Source organism: Pristiophorus japonicus, chromosome 1 (genome assembly GCF_044704955.1).
Source record: "Pristiophorus japonicus isolate sPriJap1 chromosome 1, sPriJap1.hap1, whole genome shotgun sequence".
Classification (NCBI taxonomy): domain Eukaryota; kingdom Metazoa; phylum Chordata; class Chondrichthyes; family Pristiophoridae; genus Pristiophorus; species Pristiophorus japonicus.
The window spans coordinates 68,868,577-68,883,097 of NC_091977.1; the positions used below are offsets into that span (position 1 = coordinate 68,868,577).

Here is a 14,521-nt window from a genome sequence, read left to right on the forward strand (position 1 = left end):
ACGCTTTTCCGTTTTATATATCTGTAAAAGCTTTTACTATCTGTTTTTATGTTTTGCGCAAGTTTACTTTCGTAATCTATCGTTCCTTTCTTTATTGCTTTCTTAGTCATTCTTTGCTGTCGTTTAAAATTTTCCCAATCTTCTAGTTTCCCACTAACCTTGGCCACCTTATACGCATTGGTTTTTAATTTGATACTCTCCTTTATTTCCTTGGTTATCCACGGCTGGTTATCCCTTCTCTTACCGCCCTTCTTTTTCACTGGAATATATTTTTGTTGAGTACTATGAAAGAGCTCCTTAAAAGTCCTCCACTGTTCCTCAATTGTGCCACCATTTAGTCTGTGTTTCCAGTCTACTTTAGCCAACTCTGCCCTCATCCCACTATTGTCCCCTTTGTTTAAGCATAGTACGCTCGTTTGAGACACTACTTCCTCGCCCTCAATCTGTATTACAAATTCAACCATACTGTGATCACTCATTCCGAGAGGATCTTTTACGAGGAGATCGTTTATTTTTCCTGTCTCATTACACAGGACCAGATCTAAGATAGCTTGCTCCCTCGTAGCTTCTGTAACATACTGTTCTAAGAAACAATCCCATACGCATTCTATGAATTCCTCCTCAAGGCTACCCCGTGCGATTTGATTTGACCAATTGATATGTAGGTTAAAATCCCCCATGATTACTGCCGTTCCTTTTTCACATGCCTCCATTATTCCCTTGATTATTGCCCGCCCCACCGTGAAGTTATTATTTGGGGGCCTATAAACTATGCCCACCAGTGACTTTTTCCCCTTACTATCTCTAATCTCCACCCACAATGATTCAACATTTTGTTCATTAGAGCCAATATCGTCTCTCACAACTGCCCTGATATCATCCTTTATTAACAGAGCTACCCCACCTCCTTTCCCTACTTGTCTATCTTTCCGAATCGTCAGATACCCCTGTATGTTTAATTCCCAATCTTGGCCACCCTGCAACCACGTTTCTGTAATGGCCACCAAATCATACCCATTTGTAATGATTTGTGCCGTCAACTCATTTACTTTATTTCGAATGCTGCGTGCGTTTAGGTAGAGTGTTTTAAACCATGATTTTTAGTTTTGACCCCTCCTGCAGCCCCTTTATATTCATACATATTGTCCCTTCCTATCACCTTGTGGCTTACACTTACCCCAGTGCTACTCTGCTCTGTTGCCTCCTGCCTTTTGCATTCTTCCTTGGGATCCTGTTCATCGGAGCTCTCACCCATTCTAACTAGCTCAGAGCCCTCTCCTGGGTTCCAAATACTCCTTGCATTGAGGCACCGAGCTTTCATGCTTGCCTTTTTATTACACTTTGACCCTTTAGAATTTTGCTGTACAGTGGCCCTTTTTGTTTTTTGCCTTGGATTTCTCTGCCCTCCACTTTTACTCATCTCCTTTCTGTCTTTTGCTTTTGTCTCCTTTTTGTTTCCCTGAATTGGTTCCCATCCCCCTGCCATATTAGTTTAACTCCTCCCCAATAGCACTCGCAAACACTCCCCCCCCCCCCCCCAGGACATTGGTTCCGGTCCTGTCCAGGTGCAGACCGTCCGGTTTGAACTGGTCCCACCTCCCCCAGAACCGGTTCCAATGCCCCAGGAATTTGAATCCCTCCCTGCTGCACCACTGCTCAAGCCACGTATTCATCTGAGCTATCCTGCGATTCCTACTCTGACTAGCACGTGGCACTGGTAGTAATCCCGAGATGACCACTTTTGAGGTCCTACGTTTTAACTTAGCTCCTAGCTCCTTAAATTCATCTCGTAGGACCTCATCCCTTTTTTTACCTATATCGTCGGTACCAATGTGCACCACGACAACTGGCGATTCACCCTCCGTTTTCAGAATGTCCTGCACCCGCTCAGACACATCCTTGACCCTTGCACCAGGGAGGCAACATACCATCCTGGAGTCTCGGTTGCAGCCACAGAAATGCCCATCTATTCCCCTTACAATTGAATCCCCTATCACTATTGCTCTCCCACTCTTTTTCCTGCCCTCCTGTGCAGCAGTGCCAGCCACAGTGCCATGAACTTGGCTGCTGCTGCCCTCCCCTGATGAGTCATCCCCCTCAACAGTACCCAAAGCAGTGTATCTGTTTTGCAGGGGGATGACCGCAGGGGACCCCTGCACGACCTTCCTTGCACTGCTTTTCCTGCTGGTCTTCTATTCCCTATCTGGCTGTGGACCCTTCGCCTGCGGTAAGATAAACTCGCTACACGTGCTACTCACGCCATTCTCAGCATCGTGGACGCTCCAGAGTAAATCCACCCTTAGCTCCAATTCCGCAACGCAGTCTGTCAGGAGCTGGAGGCGGATACACTTCCCGCACACGTAGTCGTCAGGGACACCGGAAGTGTCCCTGAGTTCCCACATGGTACAGGAGGAGCATATCACGTGACCGAGCTCTCCTGCCATGACTTAACCCTTAGATACACTTAAATTGGCAACAACAATGCTAAAGTTTACTCGGTGTTATAGAAGAGAAAAAAGAAAAACTACTCACCAAACACCAGCCAATCACTTACCCCCTTGGCTGTGACGTCACCTTTCTGTTTCTTTCTACTTCTTTTTTGCCTTCCCCCTGTAGCTGCACAAGCTACTCCTCGCTCCAAACACTGGCACCTGCTTGACTATGTCACTGTCCGAGCCAGGGATCGCAAGAATGTGCGCATCACCCGCGCCATGACAGGAGCTGACAACTGTTAGATGGACCACTGACTAATCCGATCCATCAACATTAACATAGCCCCAAAGCAGAGGGGACAGCAGAAGCAGTTCCACAAAAAAGTTAATGCTGGAGCACTTAAGAGACCCAGCTAAGAGAGCCCTAAACAGCCAGCGCCTCACAGCCAACCTGGCATGCCTTGATGACCCTGAGATGTTGAATGTCCACAGCACTTGGTCTGCCCTCCAGGCCTCTCTAACCAGTGCCTGTGAAGAGACACTTGGTCACTCAACCAGAAAACATCAGGACTGGTTTGATGAAAATGATCACGAGATCGAGCAACTAATAGATCGCAAGCGCAAAGCATTTCTGAGCCTCAAGCCACAATCCAACTCTGGAGTTGCAAAACAACATTACAGACGGCTCAAGGCTCAGGTCCAACAAAAAACTCGGGACCTAAAGAACAGGTGGATGGATGGAGAAAGCACAGGAGATACAACAACTGGCCGACAGCCACGCTATGCGAGGATTCTTTACTGTAGTCAAGGCCACCTACGGTCCAGACTCCCAAAGCCCCACCCCATTCCTGGCCAAGAACGGGGAAACACTCATCAAGGACACAGAGGCAGTCAGGGCCCGATGGAAGGAGCACTTTGAAGATCTCCTCAATCGAGACTCTGCCTTTGACTCGAGTGTTCTCGACTCCATCCCGCAGCATGCGACCTGTCACCAACTCAGTGAAACTCCAACATTGCACGAGGTAGGCAAAGCCATAAAACAGATCAAGAATAACAAGGCTACGGGAGCGGATGGAATTGCTGCTGGGGCGCTAAAGTATGGCGGAGGCGCTGTTGGCGCGGATGCATGACCTCATCTCTCTCATCTGGAGGGAGGAGAGCATGCCGGGAGATCTCAGAGATGCAGTGATCGTGACCATTTTTTTTTTTAAAAAGGGGACAAGTCCGACTGCAGCAACTACAGGGGAATCTCCCTGCTATCAGCCACTGGGAAGGTTTTCGTTAGAGTTCTCCTCAATCGTCTTCTCCCTGTGGCCGAGGAGCTCCTCCCGGAATCACAGTGCGGATTTCGTCCCCTACGGGGCACAACGGACATGATCTTTGCAGCGCGACAGCTACAGGAAAAACGCAGGGAGCAGCGCCAGCCCTTATACATGGCCTTTTTCGATCTTACAAAGGCCTTTGACACTGTCAACCACGAGAGTCTATGGAGCATCCTCCTCCGTTTCGGATGCCCCCAAAAGTTGTCAACATCCTTCGCCTGCTTCACGACGATATGCAGGCCGTGATCCTTACCAACGGATCCAATACAGACCCAATTCACGTCCGGACCGCGGTCAAACAAGGCTGAGTCATCGTTCCAACCCTCTTCTCAATCTTCCTCGCCGCCATGCTCCACCTCACAATCAAAAGCTCTCCGCTGGAGTGGAACTAAACTACAGAACCAGTGGGAAGCTGCTTAACTTACGCCGCCTCCAGGCCAGGTCCAAGATCACCCCAACCTCTGTTGTGGAGCTGCAGTATGCGGACGATGCCTGCGTCTGCGCACATTCTGAGGCTGAACTCCAGGATATTGTCAATGTATTCACTGAAGCATATGAAAGCATGGGCCTTACGCTTAACAACCATAAGACAAAGGTCCTCCACCAGCCTGTCCCCGCCGCACAGCACTGCCCTCCAATCATCAAGATTCACGGCGCGGCCCTCGACAACGTGGACCATTTCCCATATCTCGGGAGCCTCTTATCAACAAAGGCAGACATTGATGCAGATTCAACATCGCCTCCAGTGCAGCCTTCAGCCGCCTGAGGAAAAGAGAGTTTGAAAACCAGGCCCTCAAATCTACCACCAAGCACATGGTCTACAGGGCTGTAGTAATACCCACCCTCCTGTATGGACCTGAGGCATGGACCATGTACAGTAGACACCTCAAGTCGCTGGAGATATATCACCAACGATGTCTCCGCAAGATCCTGCAAATTTCCTGGGAGGACAGGCGCACCAACATCAGTGTCCTCGCGCAGGCGAACATCCCCAGTATTGAAGCACTGATCACACTCGATCAGCTTCGCTGGGCAGGCCACATAGTTCGCATGCCAGATACGAGACTCCCTAAGCAAATGCTTTATGCGGAGCTCCTTCATGGTAAACAGGCCAAAGGTGGGCAGCGGAAACATTACAAGGACACCCTCAAAGCGTCCCTGGTAAAGTGCGACATCACCACTGACACTTGGGAGACCCTGGCCGAACACCGCCCGAGGTGGATAAAGTGCATCCAGGAGGGCTCAACGCAAAGAGCGTGAAGAGGTCAAGCGCAGGCAGCAGAAGGAACGCGTGACAAACCAGCCCACCAATCCCTTCCCTCGACGAATGTCTGTCCCACCTGTGACAGGATCTGTGGCTCTGGTATTGGACTGTTCAGCCATCAGAGAACTCACTTTGGGAATGGAAGCAAGTCTTCCTCGATTCCGAAGGACTGCCTATGATGGACCAGGGACAAGGAGCTTTAGTTCTGAGCAACAAGAAACTGAGGCTATTTCATTAGGACAAAGAAGATTAAGGGAAGATCTGATATAGGTGTTCAAAACTATAATTGGTTTTGATAAATAGGGCAAAACTATTTCTGTTAGATTAGTAACTAGAGGCAAAAATTTATCATTAAGTAATCAATTTCTGCAGAGGGATGTTAGATCATAGAATTCTCAACTAGAAAAGGTGGTGGAGACAGGACAGGATTCCTAATAGTTTGTAAAAGGGAAGTGGATAAATATTTGAAAAAGTATACAGAGAAAGAGCAGGAAAAAGCGACCAAGTGGATACCTCTTTCAGAGAGTCGGCACAGGTGCTATGGGCAGCAACATTCTGATGTTATAGTCGCAATTTCACCATTTGTAGTATTTCATCCCACCCCACCCTTTTTATTTCTACAGTATAACTCACATGTTACACTGAGGCTTTACAATGCACTGGTCAAACCACACTTGGAATTCTATGTTCAGCTTTGGTCCCCATGCCACAAAAGGATGAGGGTACAGAAAAGAGCAAGACTGATTACAAAAGCAAAGATGTGAGGAAAGTTTGGAGAAGCATAATCACTTTCTTTCTAGACTGTAAAGCTGAAGGTGATAAATGTTTGTATTAATTTATCAAGTCAGGTAATAAAGGAAAAAATATTGGGATTATTCAAAATACAGGCAAAGGGCACAGTAGGAGAGTTGGTGTACTAGGGACTGAGAGTCAAAGGCATTTTATCATCCTAGATCTGTGTGTTGCGGTCCTTAATCCATGCAACTTTGTACTCAAACAGCACATCAGGTAAGAGCTGCATTTCCCTCTCCACATCGTTCCAATAATTAATGTGGCAACACATTCTAGCTCCATTCATCACTTGTGAAAGTGTTTGGTGCTGAAATGACCTCATCAATTACATTTGGTAGCCTGTTCTGTCTCAAGAAAGGCAAATGACTTAACATTAAGGAACGATAAAGTGCTTGTAAAATCATTCCCATTAAAACTAACCATTAAAAATAATTTACTTTTAAATTAAATAAATAACTGAAGCATGTGGATAAATAATATATAGTGGGAAACAGGATATTCAGTTCATTCCACGCGAGTTGAAAGTGGTCGATAACGTATTGAAAATTTAAAGTTTTTAATATTCATTTGTTTCCTCCAACATTATACATCAAACAACTTGCATTTATATCATGCGTTTAATGTAGAAATGCATTCCAACGCACTTCAGAGGCGCAATCAGATCAATATCCTGCCATTATTTGGCAATTGATCCTTATGCAGTTCACGTACTGGTGACCAACCAATCTTTAAAAATAAACATTACTGCATACCTCCGGGGCATCTGTGTAGTCAAACATTCTGAAAACGACTCTTGGCACGGGATAGATCGAGTCCTTTGTGTGAGGAGGTGGTGTGAAAGGTGGCAAGTTGTGCTGCAAAGCCTCACAGAGTACGCTGTCAAAAGCCAAGTACGGTCTCAAGATGTGTTTCTCTTGCCAACGATCCTTTTTCATCTTCTGAATTTGTGCCCAAAGACAGTCCAAGTACTGTGAAGAAAACAATGTTCTTCAATACAGAGATAAATTAAGACTTCAATCAGTCACTCATTCACATGCAGAAATGTACTATTTACAAATATTACTTTGAAGCTCTGCCGTTGCATTTATTCCAACAATTGTAAGAGAGGTTAAAATCAGTGCTGAAAAAGCAAGACATTAGAAATACAGTGCTCTATAGTATAGGGGGTTGTAGTGCTGGAAGAGGTTAGAGAGATAGCACTGGGAAATATCACAAAGGGATTTAACCATGACAATGAGAATTTTAAATTAGTGTGGGACCAGGAGTCAACGTAGGTCAGCAAGGAAAGAGGTTACAGGTGAGTGGGGCTCGGTGCAGGGTAAAATACAGACAGCTTGGTTTTAGATGAGCTGAAGTGGATGGAGAATGGAAGGTTGGCCAGGAAAACATTGGAATAATGCCATTTTATCATGTGCTGGCAAGGGCCTTATCGGGTCTACACGCTAATATAGCTGCACTTTCAACTCAATAACTACTTCTCTGGCAGGTTGGTAATTATTTTCTCCAGAACCTAATTGCTTTAGGAATTAAATTTTGTAATACCTGTATACTTAAATAAAATGCAATGACATGAGAACTTTGGATGTCCATTAATGAGAGGATTACGTCATATGAGAAGCGTGCACTCTGATTTCTGTCAAGTTTAATTTACATTGGACTACTTGAATTTTTACTTACAAGCTTATATTTTCAAAGTCCTGATATATAACTAAAGAAGATAATTACAGAAAGCAAAGCGGTTCCAGAATAAGGACTTCTAAGGATGCATTCACACAACTGTAGAGTCAGCATTAATCAGCGCTGCTGAAATCACTGACCCTAAATATAAAGGTCAACATTCCATTGCCTTCCTAATTACTTGCTGTAACTGCATGTTAACTTTTTGAGTTTCATGCACAAGAACCCTCAGATCCCTCTGTACCGCAGCATTTTGTAATCTCTCCCCATTTAAATAATAATTCGCTTTTTTATTTTTCCTACCAAAGTGCATAACCTCACATTTTCCCACATTATGGGCCCAAGTTTCCACAGGATAAAAAACGGGCGCCCCTCCGAGCTGGGCGCCCGTTTTTCGCGCCTAAAACGGCGCCAGAAAAAAACCGCGCTATTCTCGAGCGCTTTGCAGCTCCTTGTCTGTTTGGTGCGGCGCCCGGGGGGGCGGAGCCTACACTCGCACCGATTTTGTAAGTGGGAGGGGGCGGGTACTATTTAAATTAGTTTTTTTCCTGCCGGCAACGCTGCACGTGCGCGTTGGAGCGTTCACGCATGCTCAGTGTGAAAAAAAACATTGGCACTCGTCCATTTTTGTAGTTCTTTGTAGCTGTTTAATTTTTGAAAATTTTTTAATAAAAATCACATTGCCATCAGCACATCAGCACTTAGGCTTCCCTTCTCACGTCTCCTTCCCCTCCCTCCCCTCCGCGGCAACAAACGGCTGTCTCCTTCCCCTCCCTCCCCTCCGCGGCAACAAGCCGCTGTCTCCTTCCCCTCCCTCCCCTGCGCGGCAACAAGCCGCTGTCTCCTTCCCCTCCCTCCCCTCCCTCCACGGCAACAAGCCGCTGTCTCCTTCCCCTCCCTCCCCTGCGCGGCAACAAGCCGCTGTCTCCTTCCCCTCCTTCCCCTCCCTCCCCTCCCTCCACGGCAACAAGCCGCTGTCTCCTTCCCCTCCCTCCACGGCAACAAGCCGCTGTCTCCTTCCCCTCCCTCCCTCCCCTGCGCGGCAACAAGCCTCTGTCTCCTTCCCCTCCCTCCCCTGCGCGGCAACAAGCCGCTGTCTCCTTCCCCTCCCTCCCCTGCGCGGCAACAAGCCGCTGTCTCCTTCCCCTCCCTCTCCTGCGCAGCAACAAACGGCGGTTTTCTTCGAACGATGGCTGAAGCACTTTCACACAGGTAGGAAGATGGTTTATTTAATCTTTTCTTTGCTTATAAATGTTTATTCAGGTTGGATTTATTTGTATAATATTTGTATAAGTATAAATAAGGATTGATTGTAGAATTTAATGACTTCCCTTCCCCCCCCCCCCCCCTCCCCGTTCTGGATGCCTAATCTGTAACCTGCGCCTGATTTTTTAATGTGTAGAACAGGTTTTTTCAGTTCTACAAAAATCTTCACTGGCTCCATTCTACTTTAGTTTGGAGTATGTTTTCACTGTGGAAACTTTCAAATCAGGCGTCAGTGGCCGGACACGCCCCCTTTTGAAGAAAATATTCTGTTCCAAAGTCGAACTGTTCTATCTGACTAGAACTGCAGAAAAAAAAATGTGGAGAATTGCGATTTCTAAGATAGTCCGTTCTACACCAGTTGCTCCTAAAAATCAGGCGCAAATCATGTGGAAACTTCGGTCCTATACTCCACCTGCCAAATATTTGCCCTCTCACTTAGCCTATCTATACCCCATTGCAGATTCTCCGCATCCTCCTCTCAACTTGCTTTCCCACCTATCTTTGTATCATCAGCAAATTTGGCTACATTACACTCGGTCCCTTCATCCAAGTCATTAATATAAATTGTAAATAGTTGAGGACCCAGCACCGATCCCTGCAGCACCTCACTAGTCACTGATTGCCAACCCGAAAATGCCTCATTTATCCCGACTCACTGTTTTCTGTTAGTCAGCCAATCCTCTATGCATGCCAATATATTATCACCCTCAACCCTGTGAACTCTCATCTTGTACAGTAACCTTTTATGCGGCACCTTATAGAATGCCTCTGGAAATCCAAATACACGACATCTACTGGTTCCCCTTTATCCACCTCAAAGAACTCAAGCAAATTTGTCAAACATGTAACAAATCGGAAGATGTCTGCAGCCACTCTGGTGAACAACTAAAATGAGTATTTTTAAATGATTGAGAGTGGGAGAAGATTAGTATCATTCAACAGTTAAAAAAGTTCCAAAAGGATTGCAGTCTCTCCCTCATCCAATGAGGAGAGTTCAAATCATATCAAGGTTCCTCCAATTGGTGCAGCAAACTGGGCCACAGTATTCATCTAAATGCCATTCACTAGGAGGATCATTTCTCAGACAACTGCACATTGCATAACTGCTCAACAGTAACATTTATAAAACTCATGTCCAGGCTTCAAGATCCCATCTTAAGAGAAAATTGCAGACTTTCAATAAGCCTTCTCACCTCTTCCTGTTCATGAGGTTGTTCGGTTGTCCAGCTCTGCAGCATTGGCACGTGATGTTTTTGCCGCATCCTATAAACAGGTACAGCAAATGGCAAATTTAAGTCTCTGCCTCACTTGCAAATGAATCACAGTATTAGAAAAGCGTTCTGTGGGAAACCTCAAGTTCTACAATTGGTTCTTATGGTTTTAATCCAGTAGAAATATCTCAAGGTACTTTATATAATCCTAAAGAAATCGAGATACAATGACCAAGTTAAACCATTTCACCAAATCAATTCAGTCACAAGCTCAAACCAGATAGGACAGGCCAATTTCCCCCGCTACATAATCAAAGCATCTGCCCAAAAGTCTGCCCCTGAAAACCCTTTTGGATATCAGCTGGGAGAGTTAAAGAATACTACTAGAACATGAGGCTCAGCGCCAAAATGGGAACACGTATATTGATTCCAATTTACCAGGCTGGTGGATGCTGAATTTAGACTGCTGCCTCATGACAAAAGGAAGGTAGACTGCCATGGACAATAACTCAGCTCTAACCAGCTATCCAAAAGCAGGAGTATAGACTATGGTATAGGCTGCAAGCAGCAATCTCAACAGTACAGCCACAAATGTGTAGCAATTTATCTCATCGGAAATGTTTTAAAAATTATACCTAAACCAGGAAAGTCCTGGTCTGCTCTGTGTGTTAGCTGCTCGCAGTCAGGGCAATGATGAGGTACTATATTGGGGTTCAATGTCCTCAGATTTGGGAAAGGAAAACATAAAAATAAAAGTGCAGCCAGACTCCTGGTCAGTAGGCAATGACCGTGTACATGACTACCAGACAAAGATGATTGGGCTGGGCTTTGATGTTCCCATTGTCGAACAGCCTGCCCTGCACTCACCATTGAGGCTTATACTTGGGCGAGGAACCCATGGGCAACTAACACCCAAGGAATTCTACCACACTATCAGTTACCACAGAGAGGAGATGGAATCATCTGGAAAAGTGCTAAACACTGCACCCTTTAAAGGCATTCTATTTAAATCTTGCATCTGCCAAATCACCACAAGCATTCTCCAAGCCTGCTGAAACTCTCTATATGCTCCCCAAACTGCTTTGGCACCTACTTCTCCAGAATTGGGAGAGGGCAAAAAAATTTCCAAATAGGAATTCAATGTATAGGTGCCCAAGGGTGCAAGTTTTGAATTTGATTGAGTGACCGGTCCCCTAGCAGTATGCCGAGGGAATCCCAATTGTACAAGGGAGTTGAATCATATGGAAACCTGTTCAGACCCTGCACTGCCCATGACTTCCAAGTTGCAGTACTTACATCTGTCAAGAGGGGAATGAAGTGGCCTGGGCCTCGCACCCCTCCTTGAGAGGAAGAGTGGTGAGCTGTGATGTTAACAAGAAAGGAACGACTGTTACATTGCACGATAAAGAAAAATACATTAGGGAAGGGAGAATTGTGGAAGGCGGCACTGCAGAACCAAAGCTAGGAGCACCAGGACAGCCAAGTTATTGATTTGCAATCAAAGAGTTTGGTACCAGCATGAACAAAAGATCAAAATAACAGGCCATCGTTGCTATTTTAATTTCTTCTAATTAAAATCAAATCTCGTGGCTCAAAACGTTGCATATACCACTTGCAGTGCCATGCAGATCTCAGTCAAGGACTGCTTGCTGGGTTTGAAACCTATGCCTGGCAACAGTTTAAAAAATTAACTGAAATGGTTCACAAACATATTCAATGATTCTGTATCTGATCTCAAACATTAAAACTTGCAAGACCTCTCAAAAGGCCAGCCACAGAAAGCCACATTTGAACCTTGGGATTTGATTTATTAGTGAAAATGGAAAACAAAGGATGTCAATTTATGAATTAGGGCAGATGAGATGTTTGTGTGATAAAGGTTAGCATTGAGCTGCAAGTAAACCCAAAGCTACCTTTTGTTTTGCAGATACAATCTTTAAAATATTATTCAATTTCTTGGTTACCATTTTGTGTACCTATCCAAGGTTGCATTCACAGCACACAGTAGCATTGACGCAAAATAGTTTCACTTTATATCGACTCTTAAGCAGCTGAAATGAAAATCCATAGCCAAGATCCAGCCTGACTCTGTAGAAAAGCAGAGCGATGACTCCCACCTCCAGAGAATCTCTCCTGCTTCAGTCTAGAGTGAGGTGGAGTCCTGACTCCAGATTTGCACTGCAATTTCAGCATCACTGAAGCAGAGTCTTCGCACCATTATGACTGTAATGTAAATACAGCCTAAAAGGATCAGATACGATCATGCATATTTAAATACATTAATATCTCAGAACAGCTCTCAATTGTAAGAGGAATTAATAGATTGATTTTTTAAAGATCAAAATTGTCTCTTACTTCAGAAAACTTTCGATCTGTAAAAGCATTCGATCCATCTCTACATCCTTTTTCTCATACAGTTCCTTTCCAACCCAGGGCAGAGAAGACAGGACTGTATACACATACCAGTCACAGCGTACCTACAGCACAGTGAAAATTAATGTGACAAATATTTCCAAATGGATTTTTAGTGCAAAATAATATAGAAACATAGAAACATAGAAAATAGGTACAGGAGTAGGCCATTCGGCCCTTCTAGCCTGCACCGCCATTCAATGAGTTCAATGATACCTAGGGAAGGCTTATTTAAACAATATACAAAACTGGTACTTTAAGCAATGCAACTTCCACTACAATAACTACACAGTGTACAAGGAAAGGGAAATATTTTAAGTTTAGGCTAGTCATATGCTCTAGTTTAGGATCAATAGCAACTTGCATATATATGACACCTTTAACATACATAACATTCGAAGGAGCTTAGCAAAAAGGTGTCATGAAAATGGACACAAAGGAAGACATTAAGAGGGATAATTGAAACAGAGGTCAATCAGATGAATTTGGAGGGGGTTTTTAAAAAGGCACTGAGGTGGAAAAGCTTAGGAAGGGAGTTCCAAAGAGTAGAACCAAGGTAGCTGAAGGGTTGTCACAATTGGCGGGGCAAGAATCACTGGCAAAAGAGTCATCATCATCATAGGCAGTCTCTTGGAATCGAGGAAGACTTGCTTCCACTCTTAAAATGAGTCCTTAGGTAGCTGAACAGTCCAATTCGAGAACCACAGTCCCTGTCACAGGTGAGAGTAATGCATTTCTCATATGCTGAAAAATGTAACTTGCATAACTAGTAGTCACTTAGAAATTAATCCACAAGGCAAAATCAAAGAGTGCCACCACTGCAGCTGAACATTATATAGCAATTTATAACCATTAAAAAAAACTTAGTTAGCAATGAAGAAACAGAAGGGTTTTCTTAAGAACTATTTGTAAAAGCAGTATCAGAACCGTGACGCAGAGAATCTTATGAACTCAAAGTTAACTTCCAAAAACAATTCCCTACATCCGGTCACATAAGAGACGACGGGCTCAATTTTGGCCAGGAGTTGCTCTGTTTTTGTTTTGGAGTAGGCTGCTTTTTCTGGCGTAACTTAAAAATCCCCAGTTTCCCCGGAGAGCGGGTGCGGGGGGGAGGCCTTCGACCAGGAGGGAGGAGACCACTTAGTCTGGGCTAGGGGCGGGGGATCGCACCGGGAAGCCACAGCCAGGGCTAGGGACGGGCAGGAAACTGACAGAACTCACCGGCAGGCAGGAGAACGCAAGAGATCGCACCGGCAGGCAGGCAGAAGTCACAGAATGCACGCAGGAGAACTGACAGAACTCACCAGCAGGCAGGAGAATTCTCGGGTTACCACGGCAGCTCGATTTTTTTGGCGCAGATCAAGGCTCCATCCTCCTCGGGTTAGGCCACGCCAAAATGAAGAGATCCTAAGGGGTAACTTACAACACATTTTTTTTGGTGTACTCGGGCCACAAAAAAAAAAAATCGGGCGTAACTCTTCAAGTACACCAAAAAAATGCTTTGGGGAAAATTGAGCCCTATAGTAGCAAAAAATAAAACTCCCATCAGAAAAATCCATTTGGTTTCTTACCTGTGGTATATCTTCCTCTTGTGTTACATTGATAAAGTTTTCAAACATTGCCACCATTGAAGGAGCTGCAATCACATGGCAGTTCACAAGATCGGACAGAAAACGAACCTGCACAAGAAACACAGCTTAATTGCAACATACTGCACATATTTTCCTTTTGCATTCTAGCACACGATATTTATCTACTTTTAAAATTAGCAGACTGCATTTTTTTTTTAAAGAAGTGCTTTATTAACATTTAAACTTCCCTCACGACAGGAGCTACTTTGCCAGCTTTGGAAATGGAAAGCAACTCTCCCACTTGCATCAACACCTGTTCTTTCTCCTGGCCCAGTCAGTCATATTTTGTCCTCTGCTATCAAGACACCTCCAAACCTTTGCAGCCAATGTAACAATGCCGTCCCCTTCCCTGACCAATTTACCATAGTTCAATTTGCAAAACAGTTAGCACTAGCTCAAAATTTTATTTTGGATTATTTACCATCAACAAGTTGTATTTATGTAGCAGCTTTAATGTGGCAAAATATCCCACAGTGCTCCACAGAGCAGAAACAGACAGCGAGCTTTAACAAAG

General features: G+C 44.7%; 1 protein-coding gene across 1 annotated transcript in view; it reads right to left on the minus strand.

The window, feature by feature from the left end:
* LOC139264372 (nuclear cap-binding protein subunit 1) overlaps positions 1 to 14,521 on the minus strand; it is a 95,760-nt gene that overhangs the window by 52,460 nt on the left and 28,779 nt on the right. The window contains exons 5-8 of the mRNA XM_070880713.1: positions 13,948 to 14,055; positions 12,320 to 12,441; positions 9,947 to 10,016; positions 6,563 to 6,778 (exon numbers count right to left, since the gene is read on the minus strand). Coding sequence (XP_070736814.1) covers positions 6,563 to 6,778; positions 9,947 to 10,016; positions 12,320 to 12,441; positions 13,948 to 14,055 — 516 coding nt within the window. The remainder of the gene's footprint in view (positions 1 to 6,562; positions 6,779 to 9,946; positions 10,017 to 12,319; positions 12,442 to 13,947; positions 14,056 to 14,521) is intronic.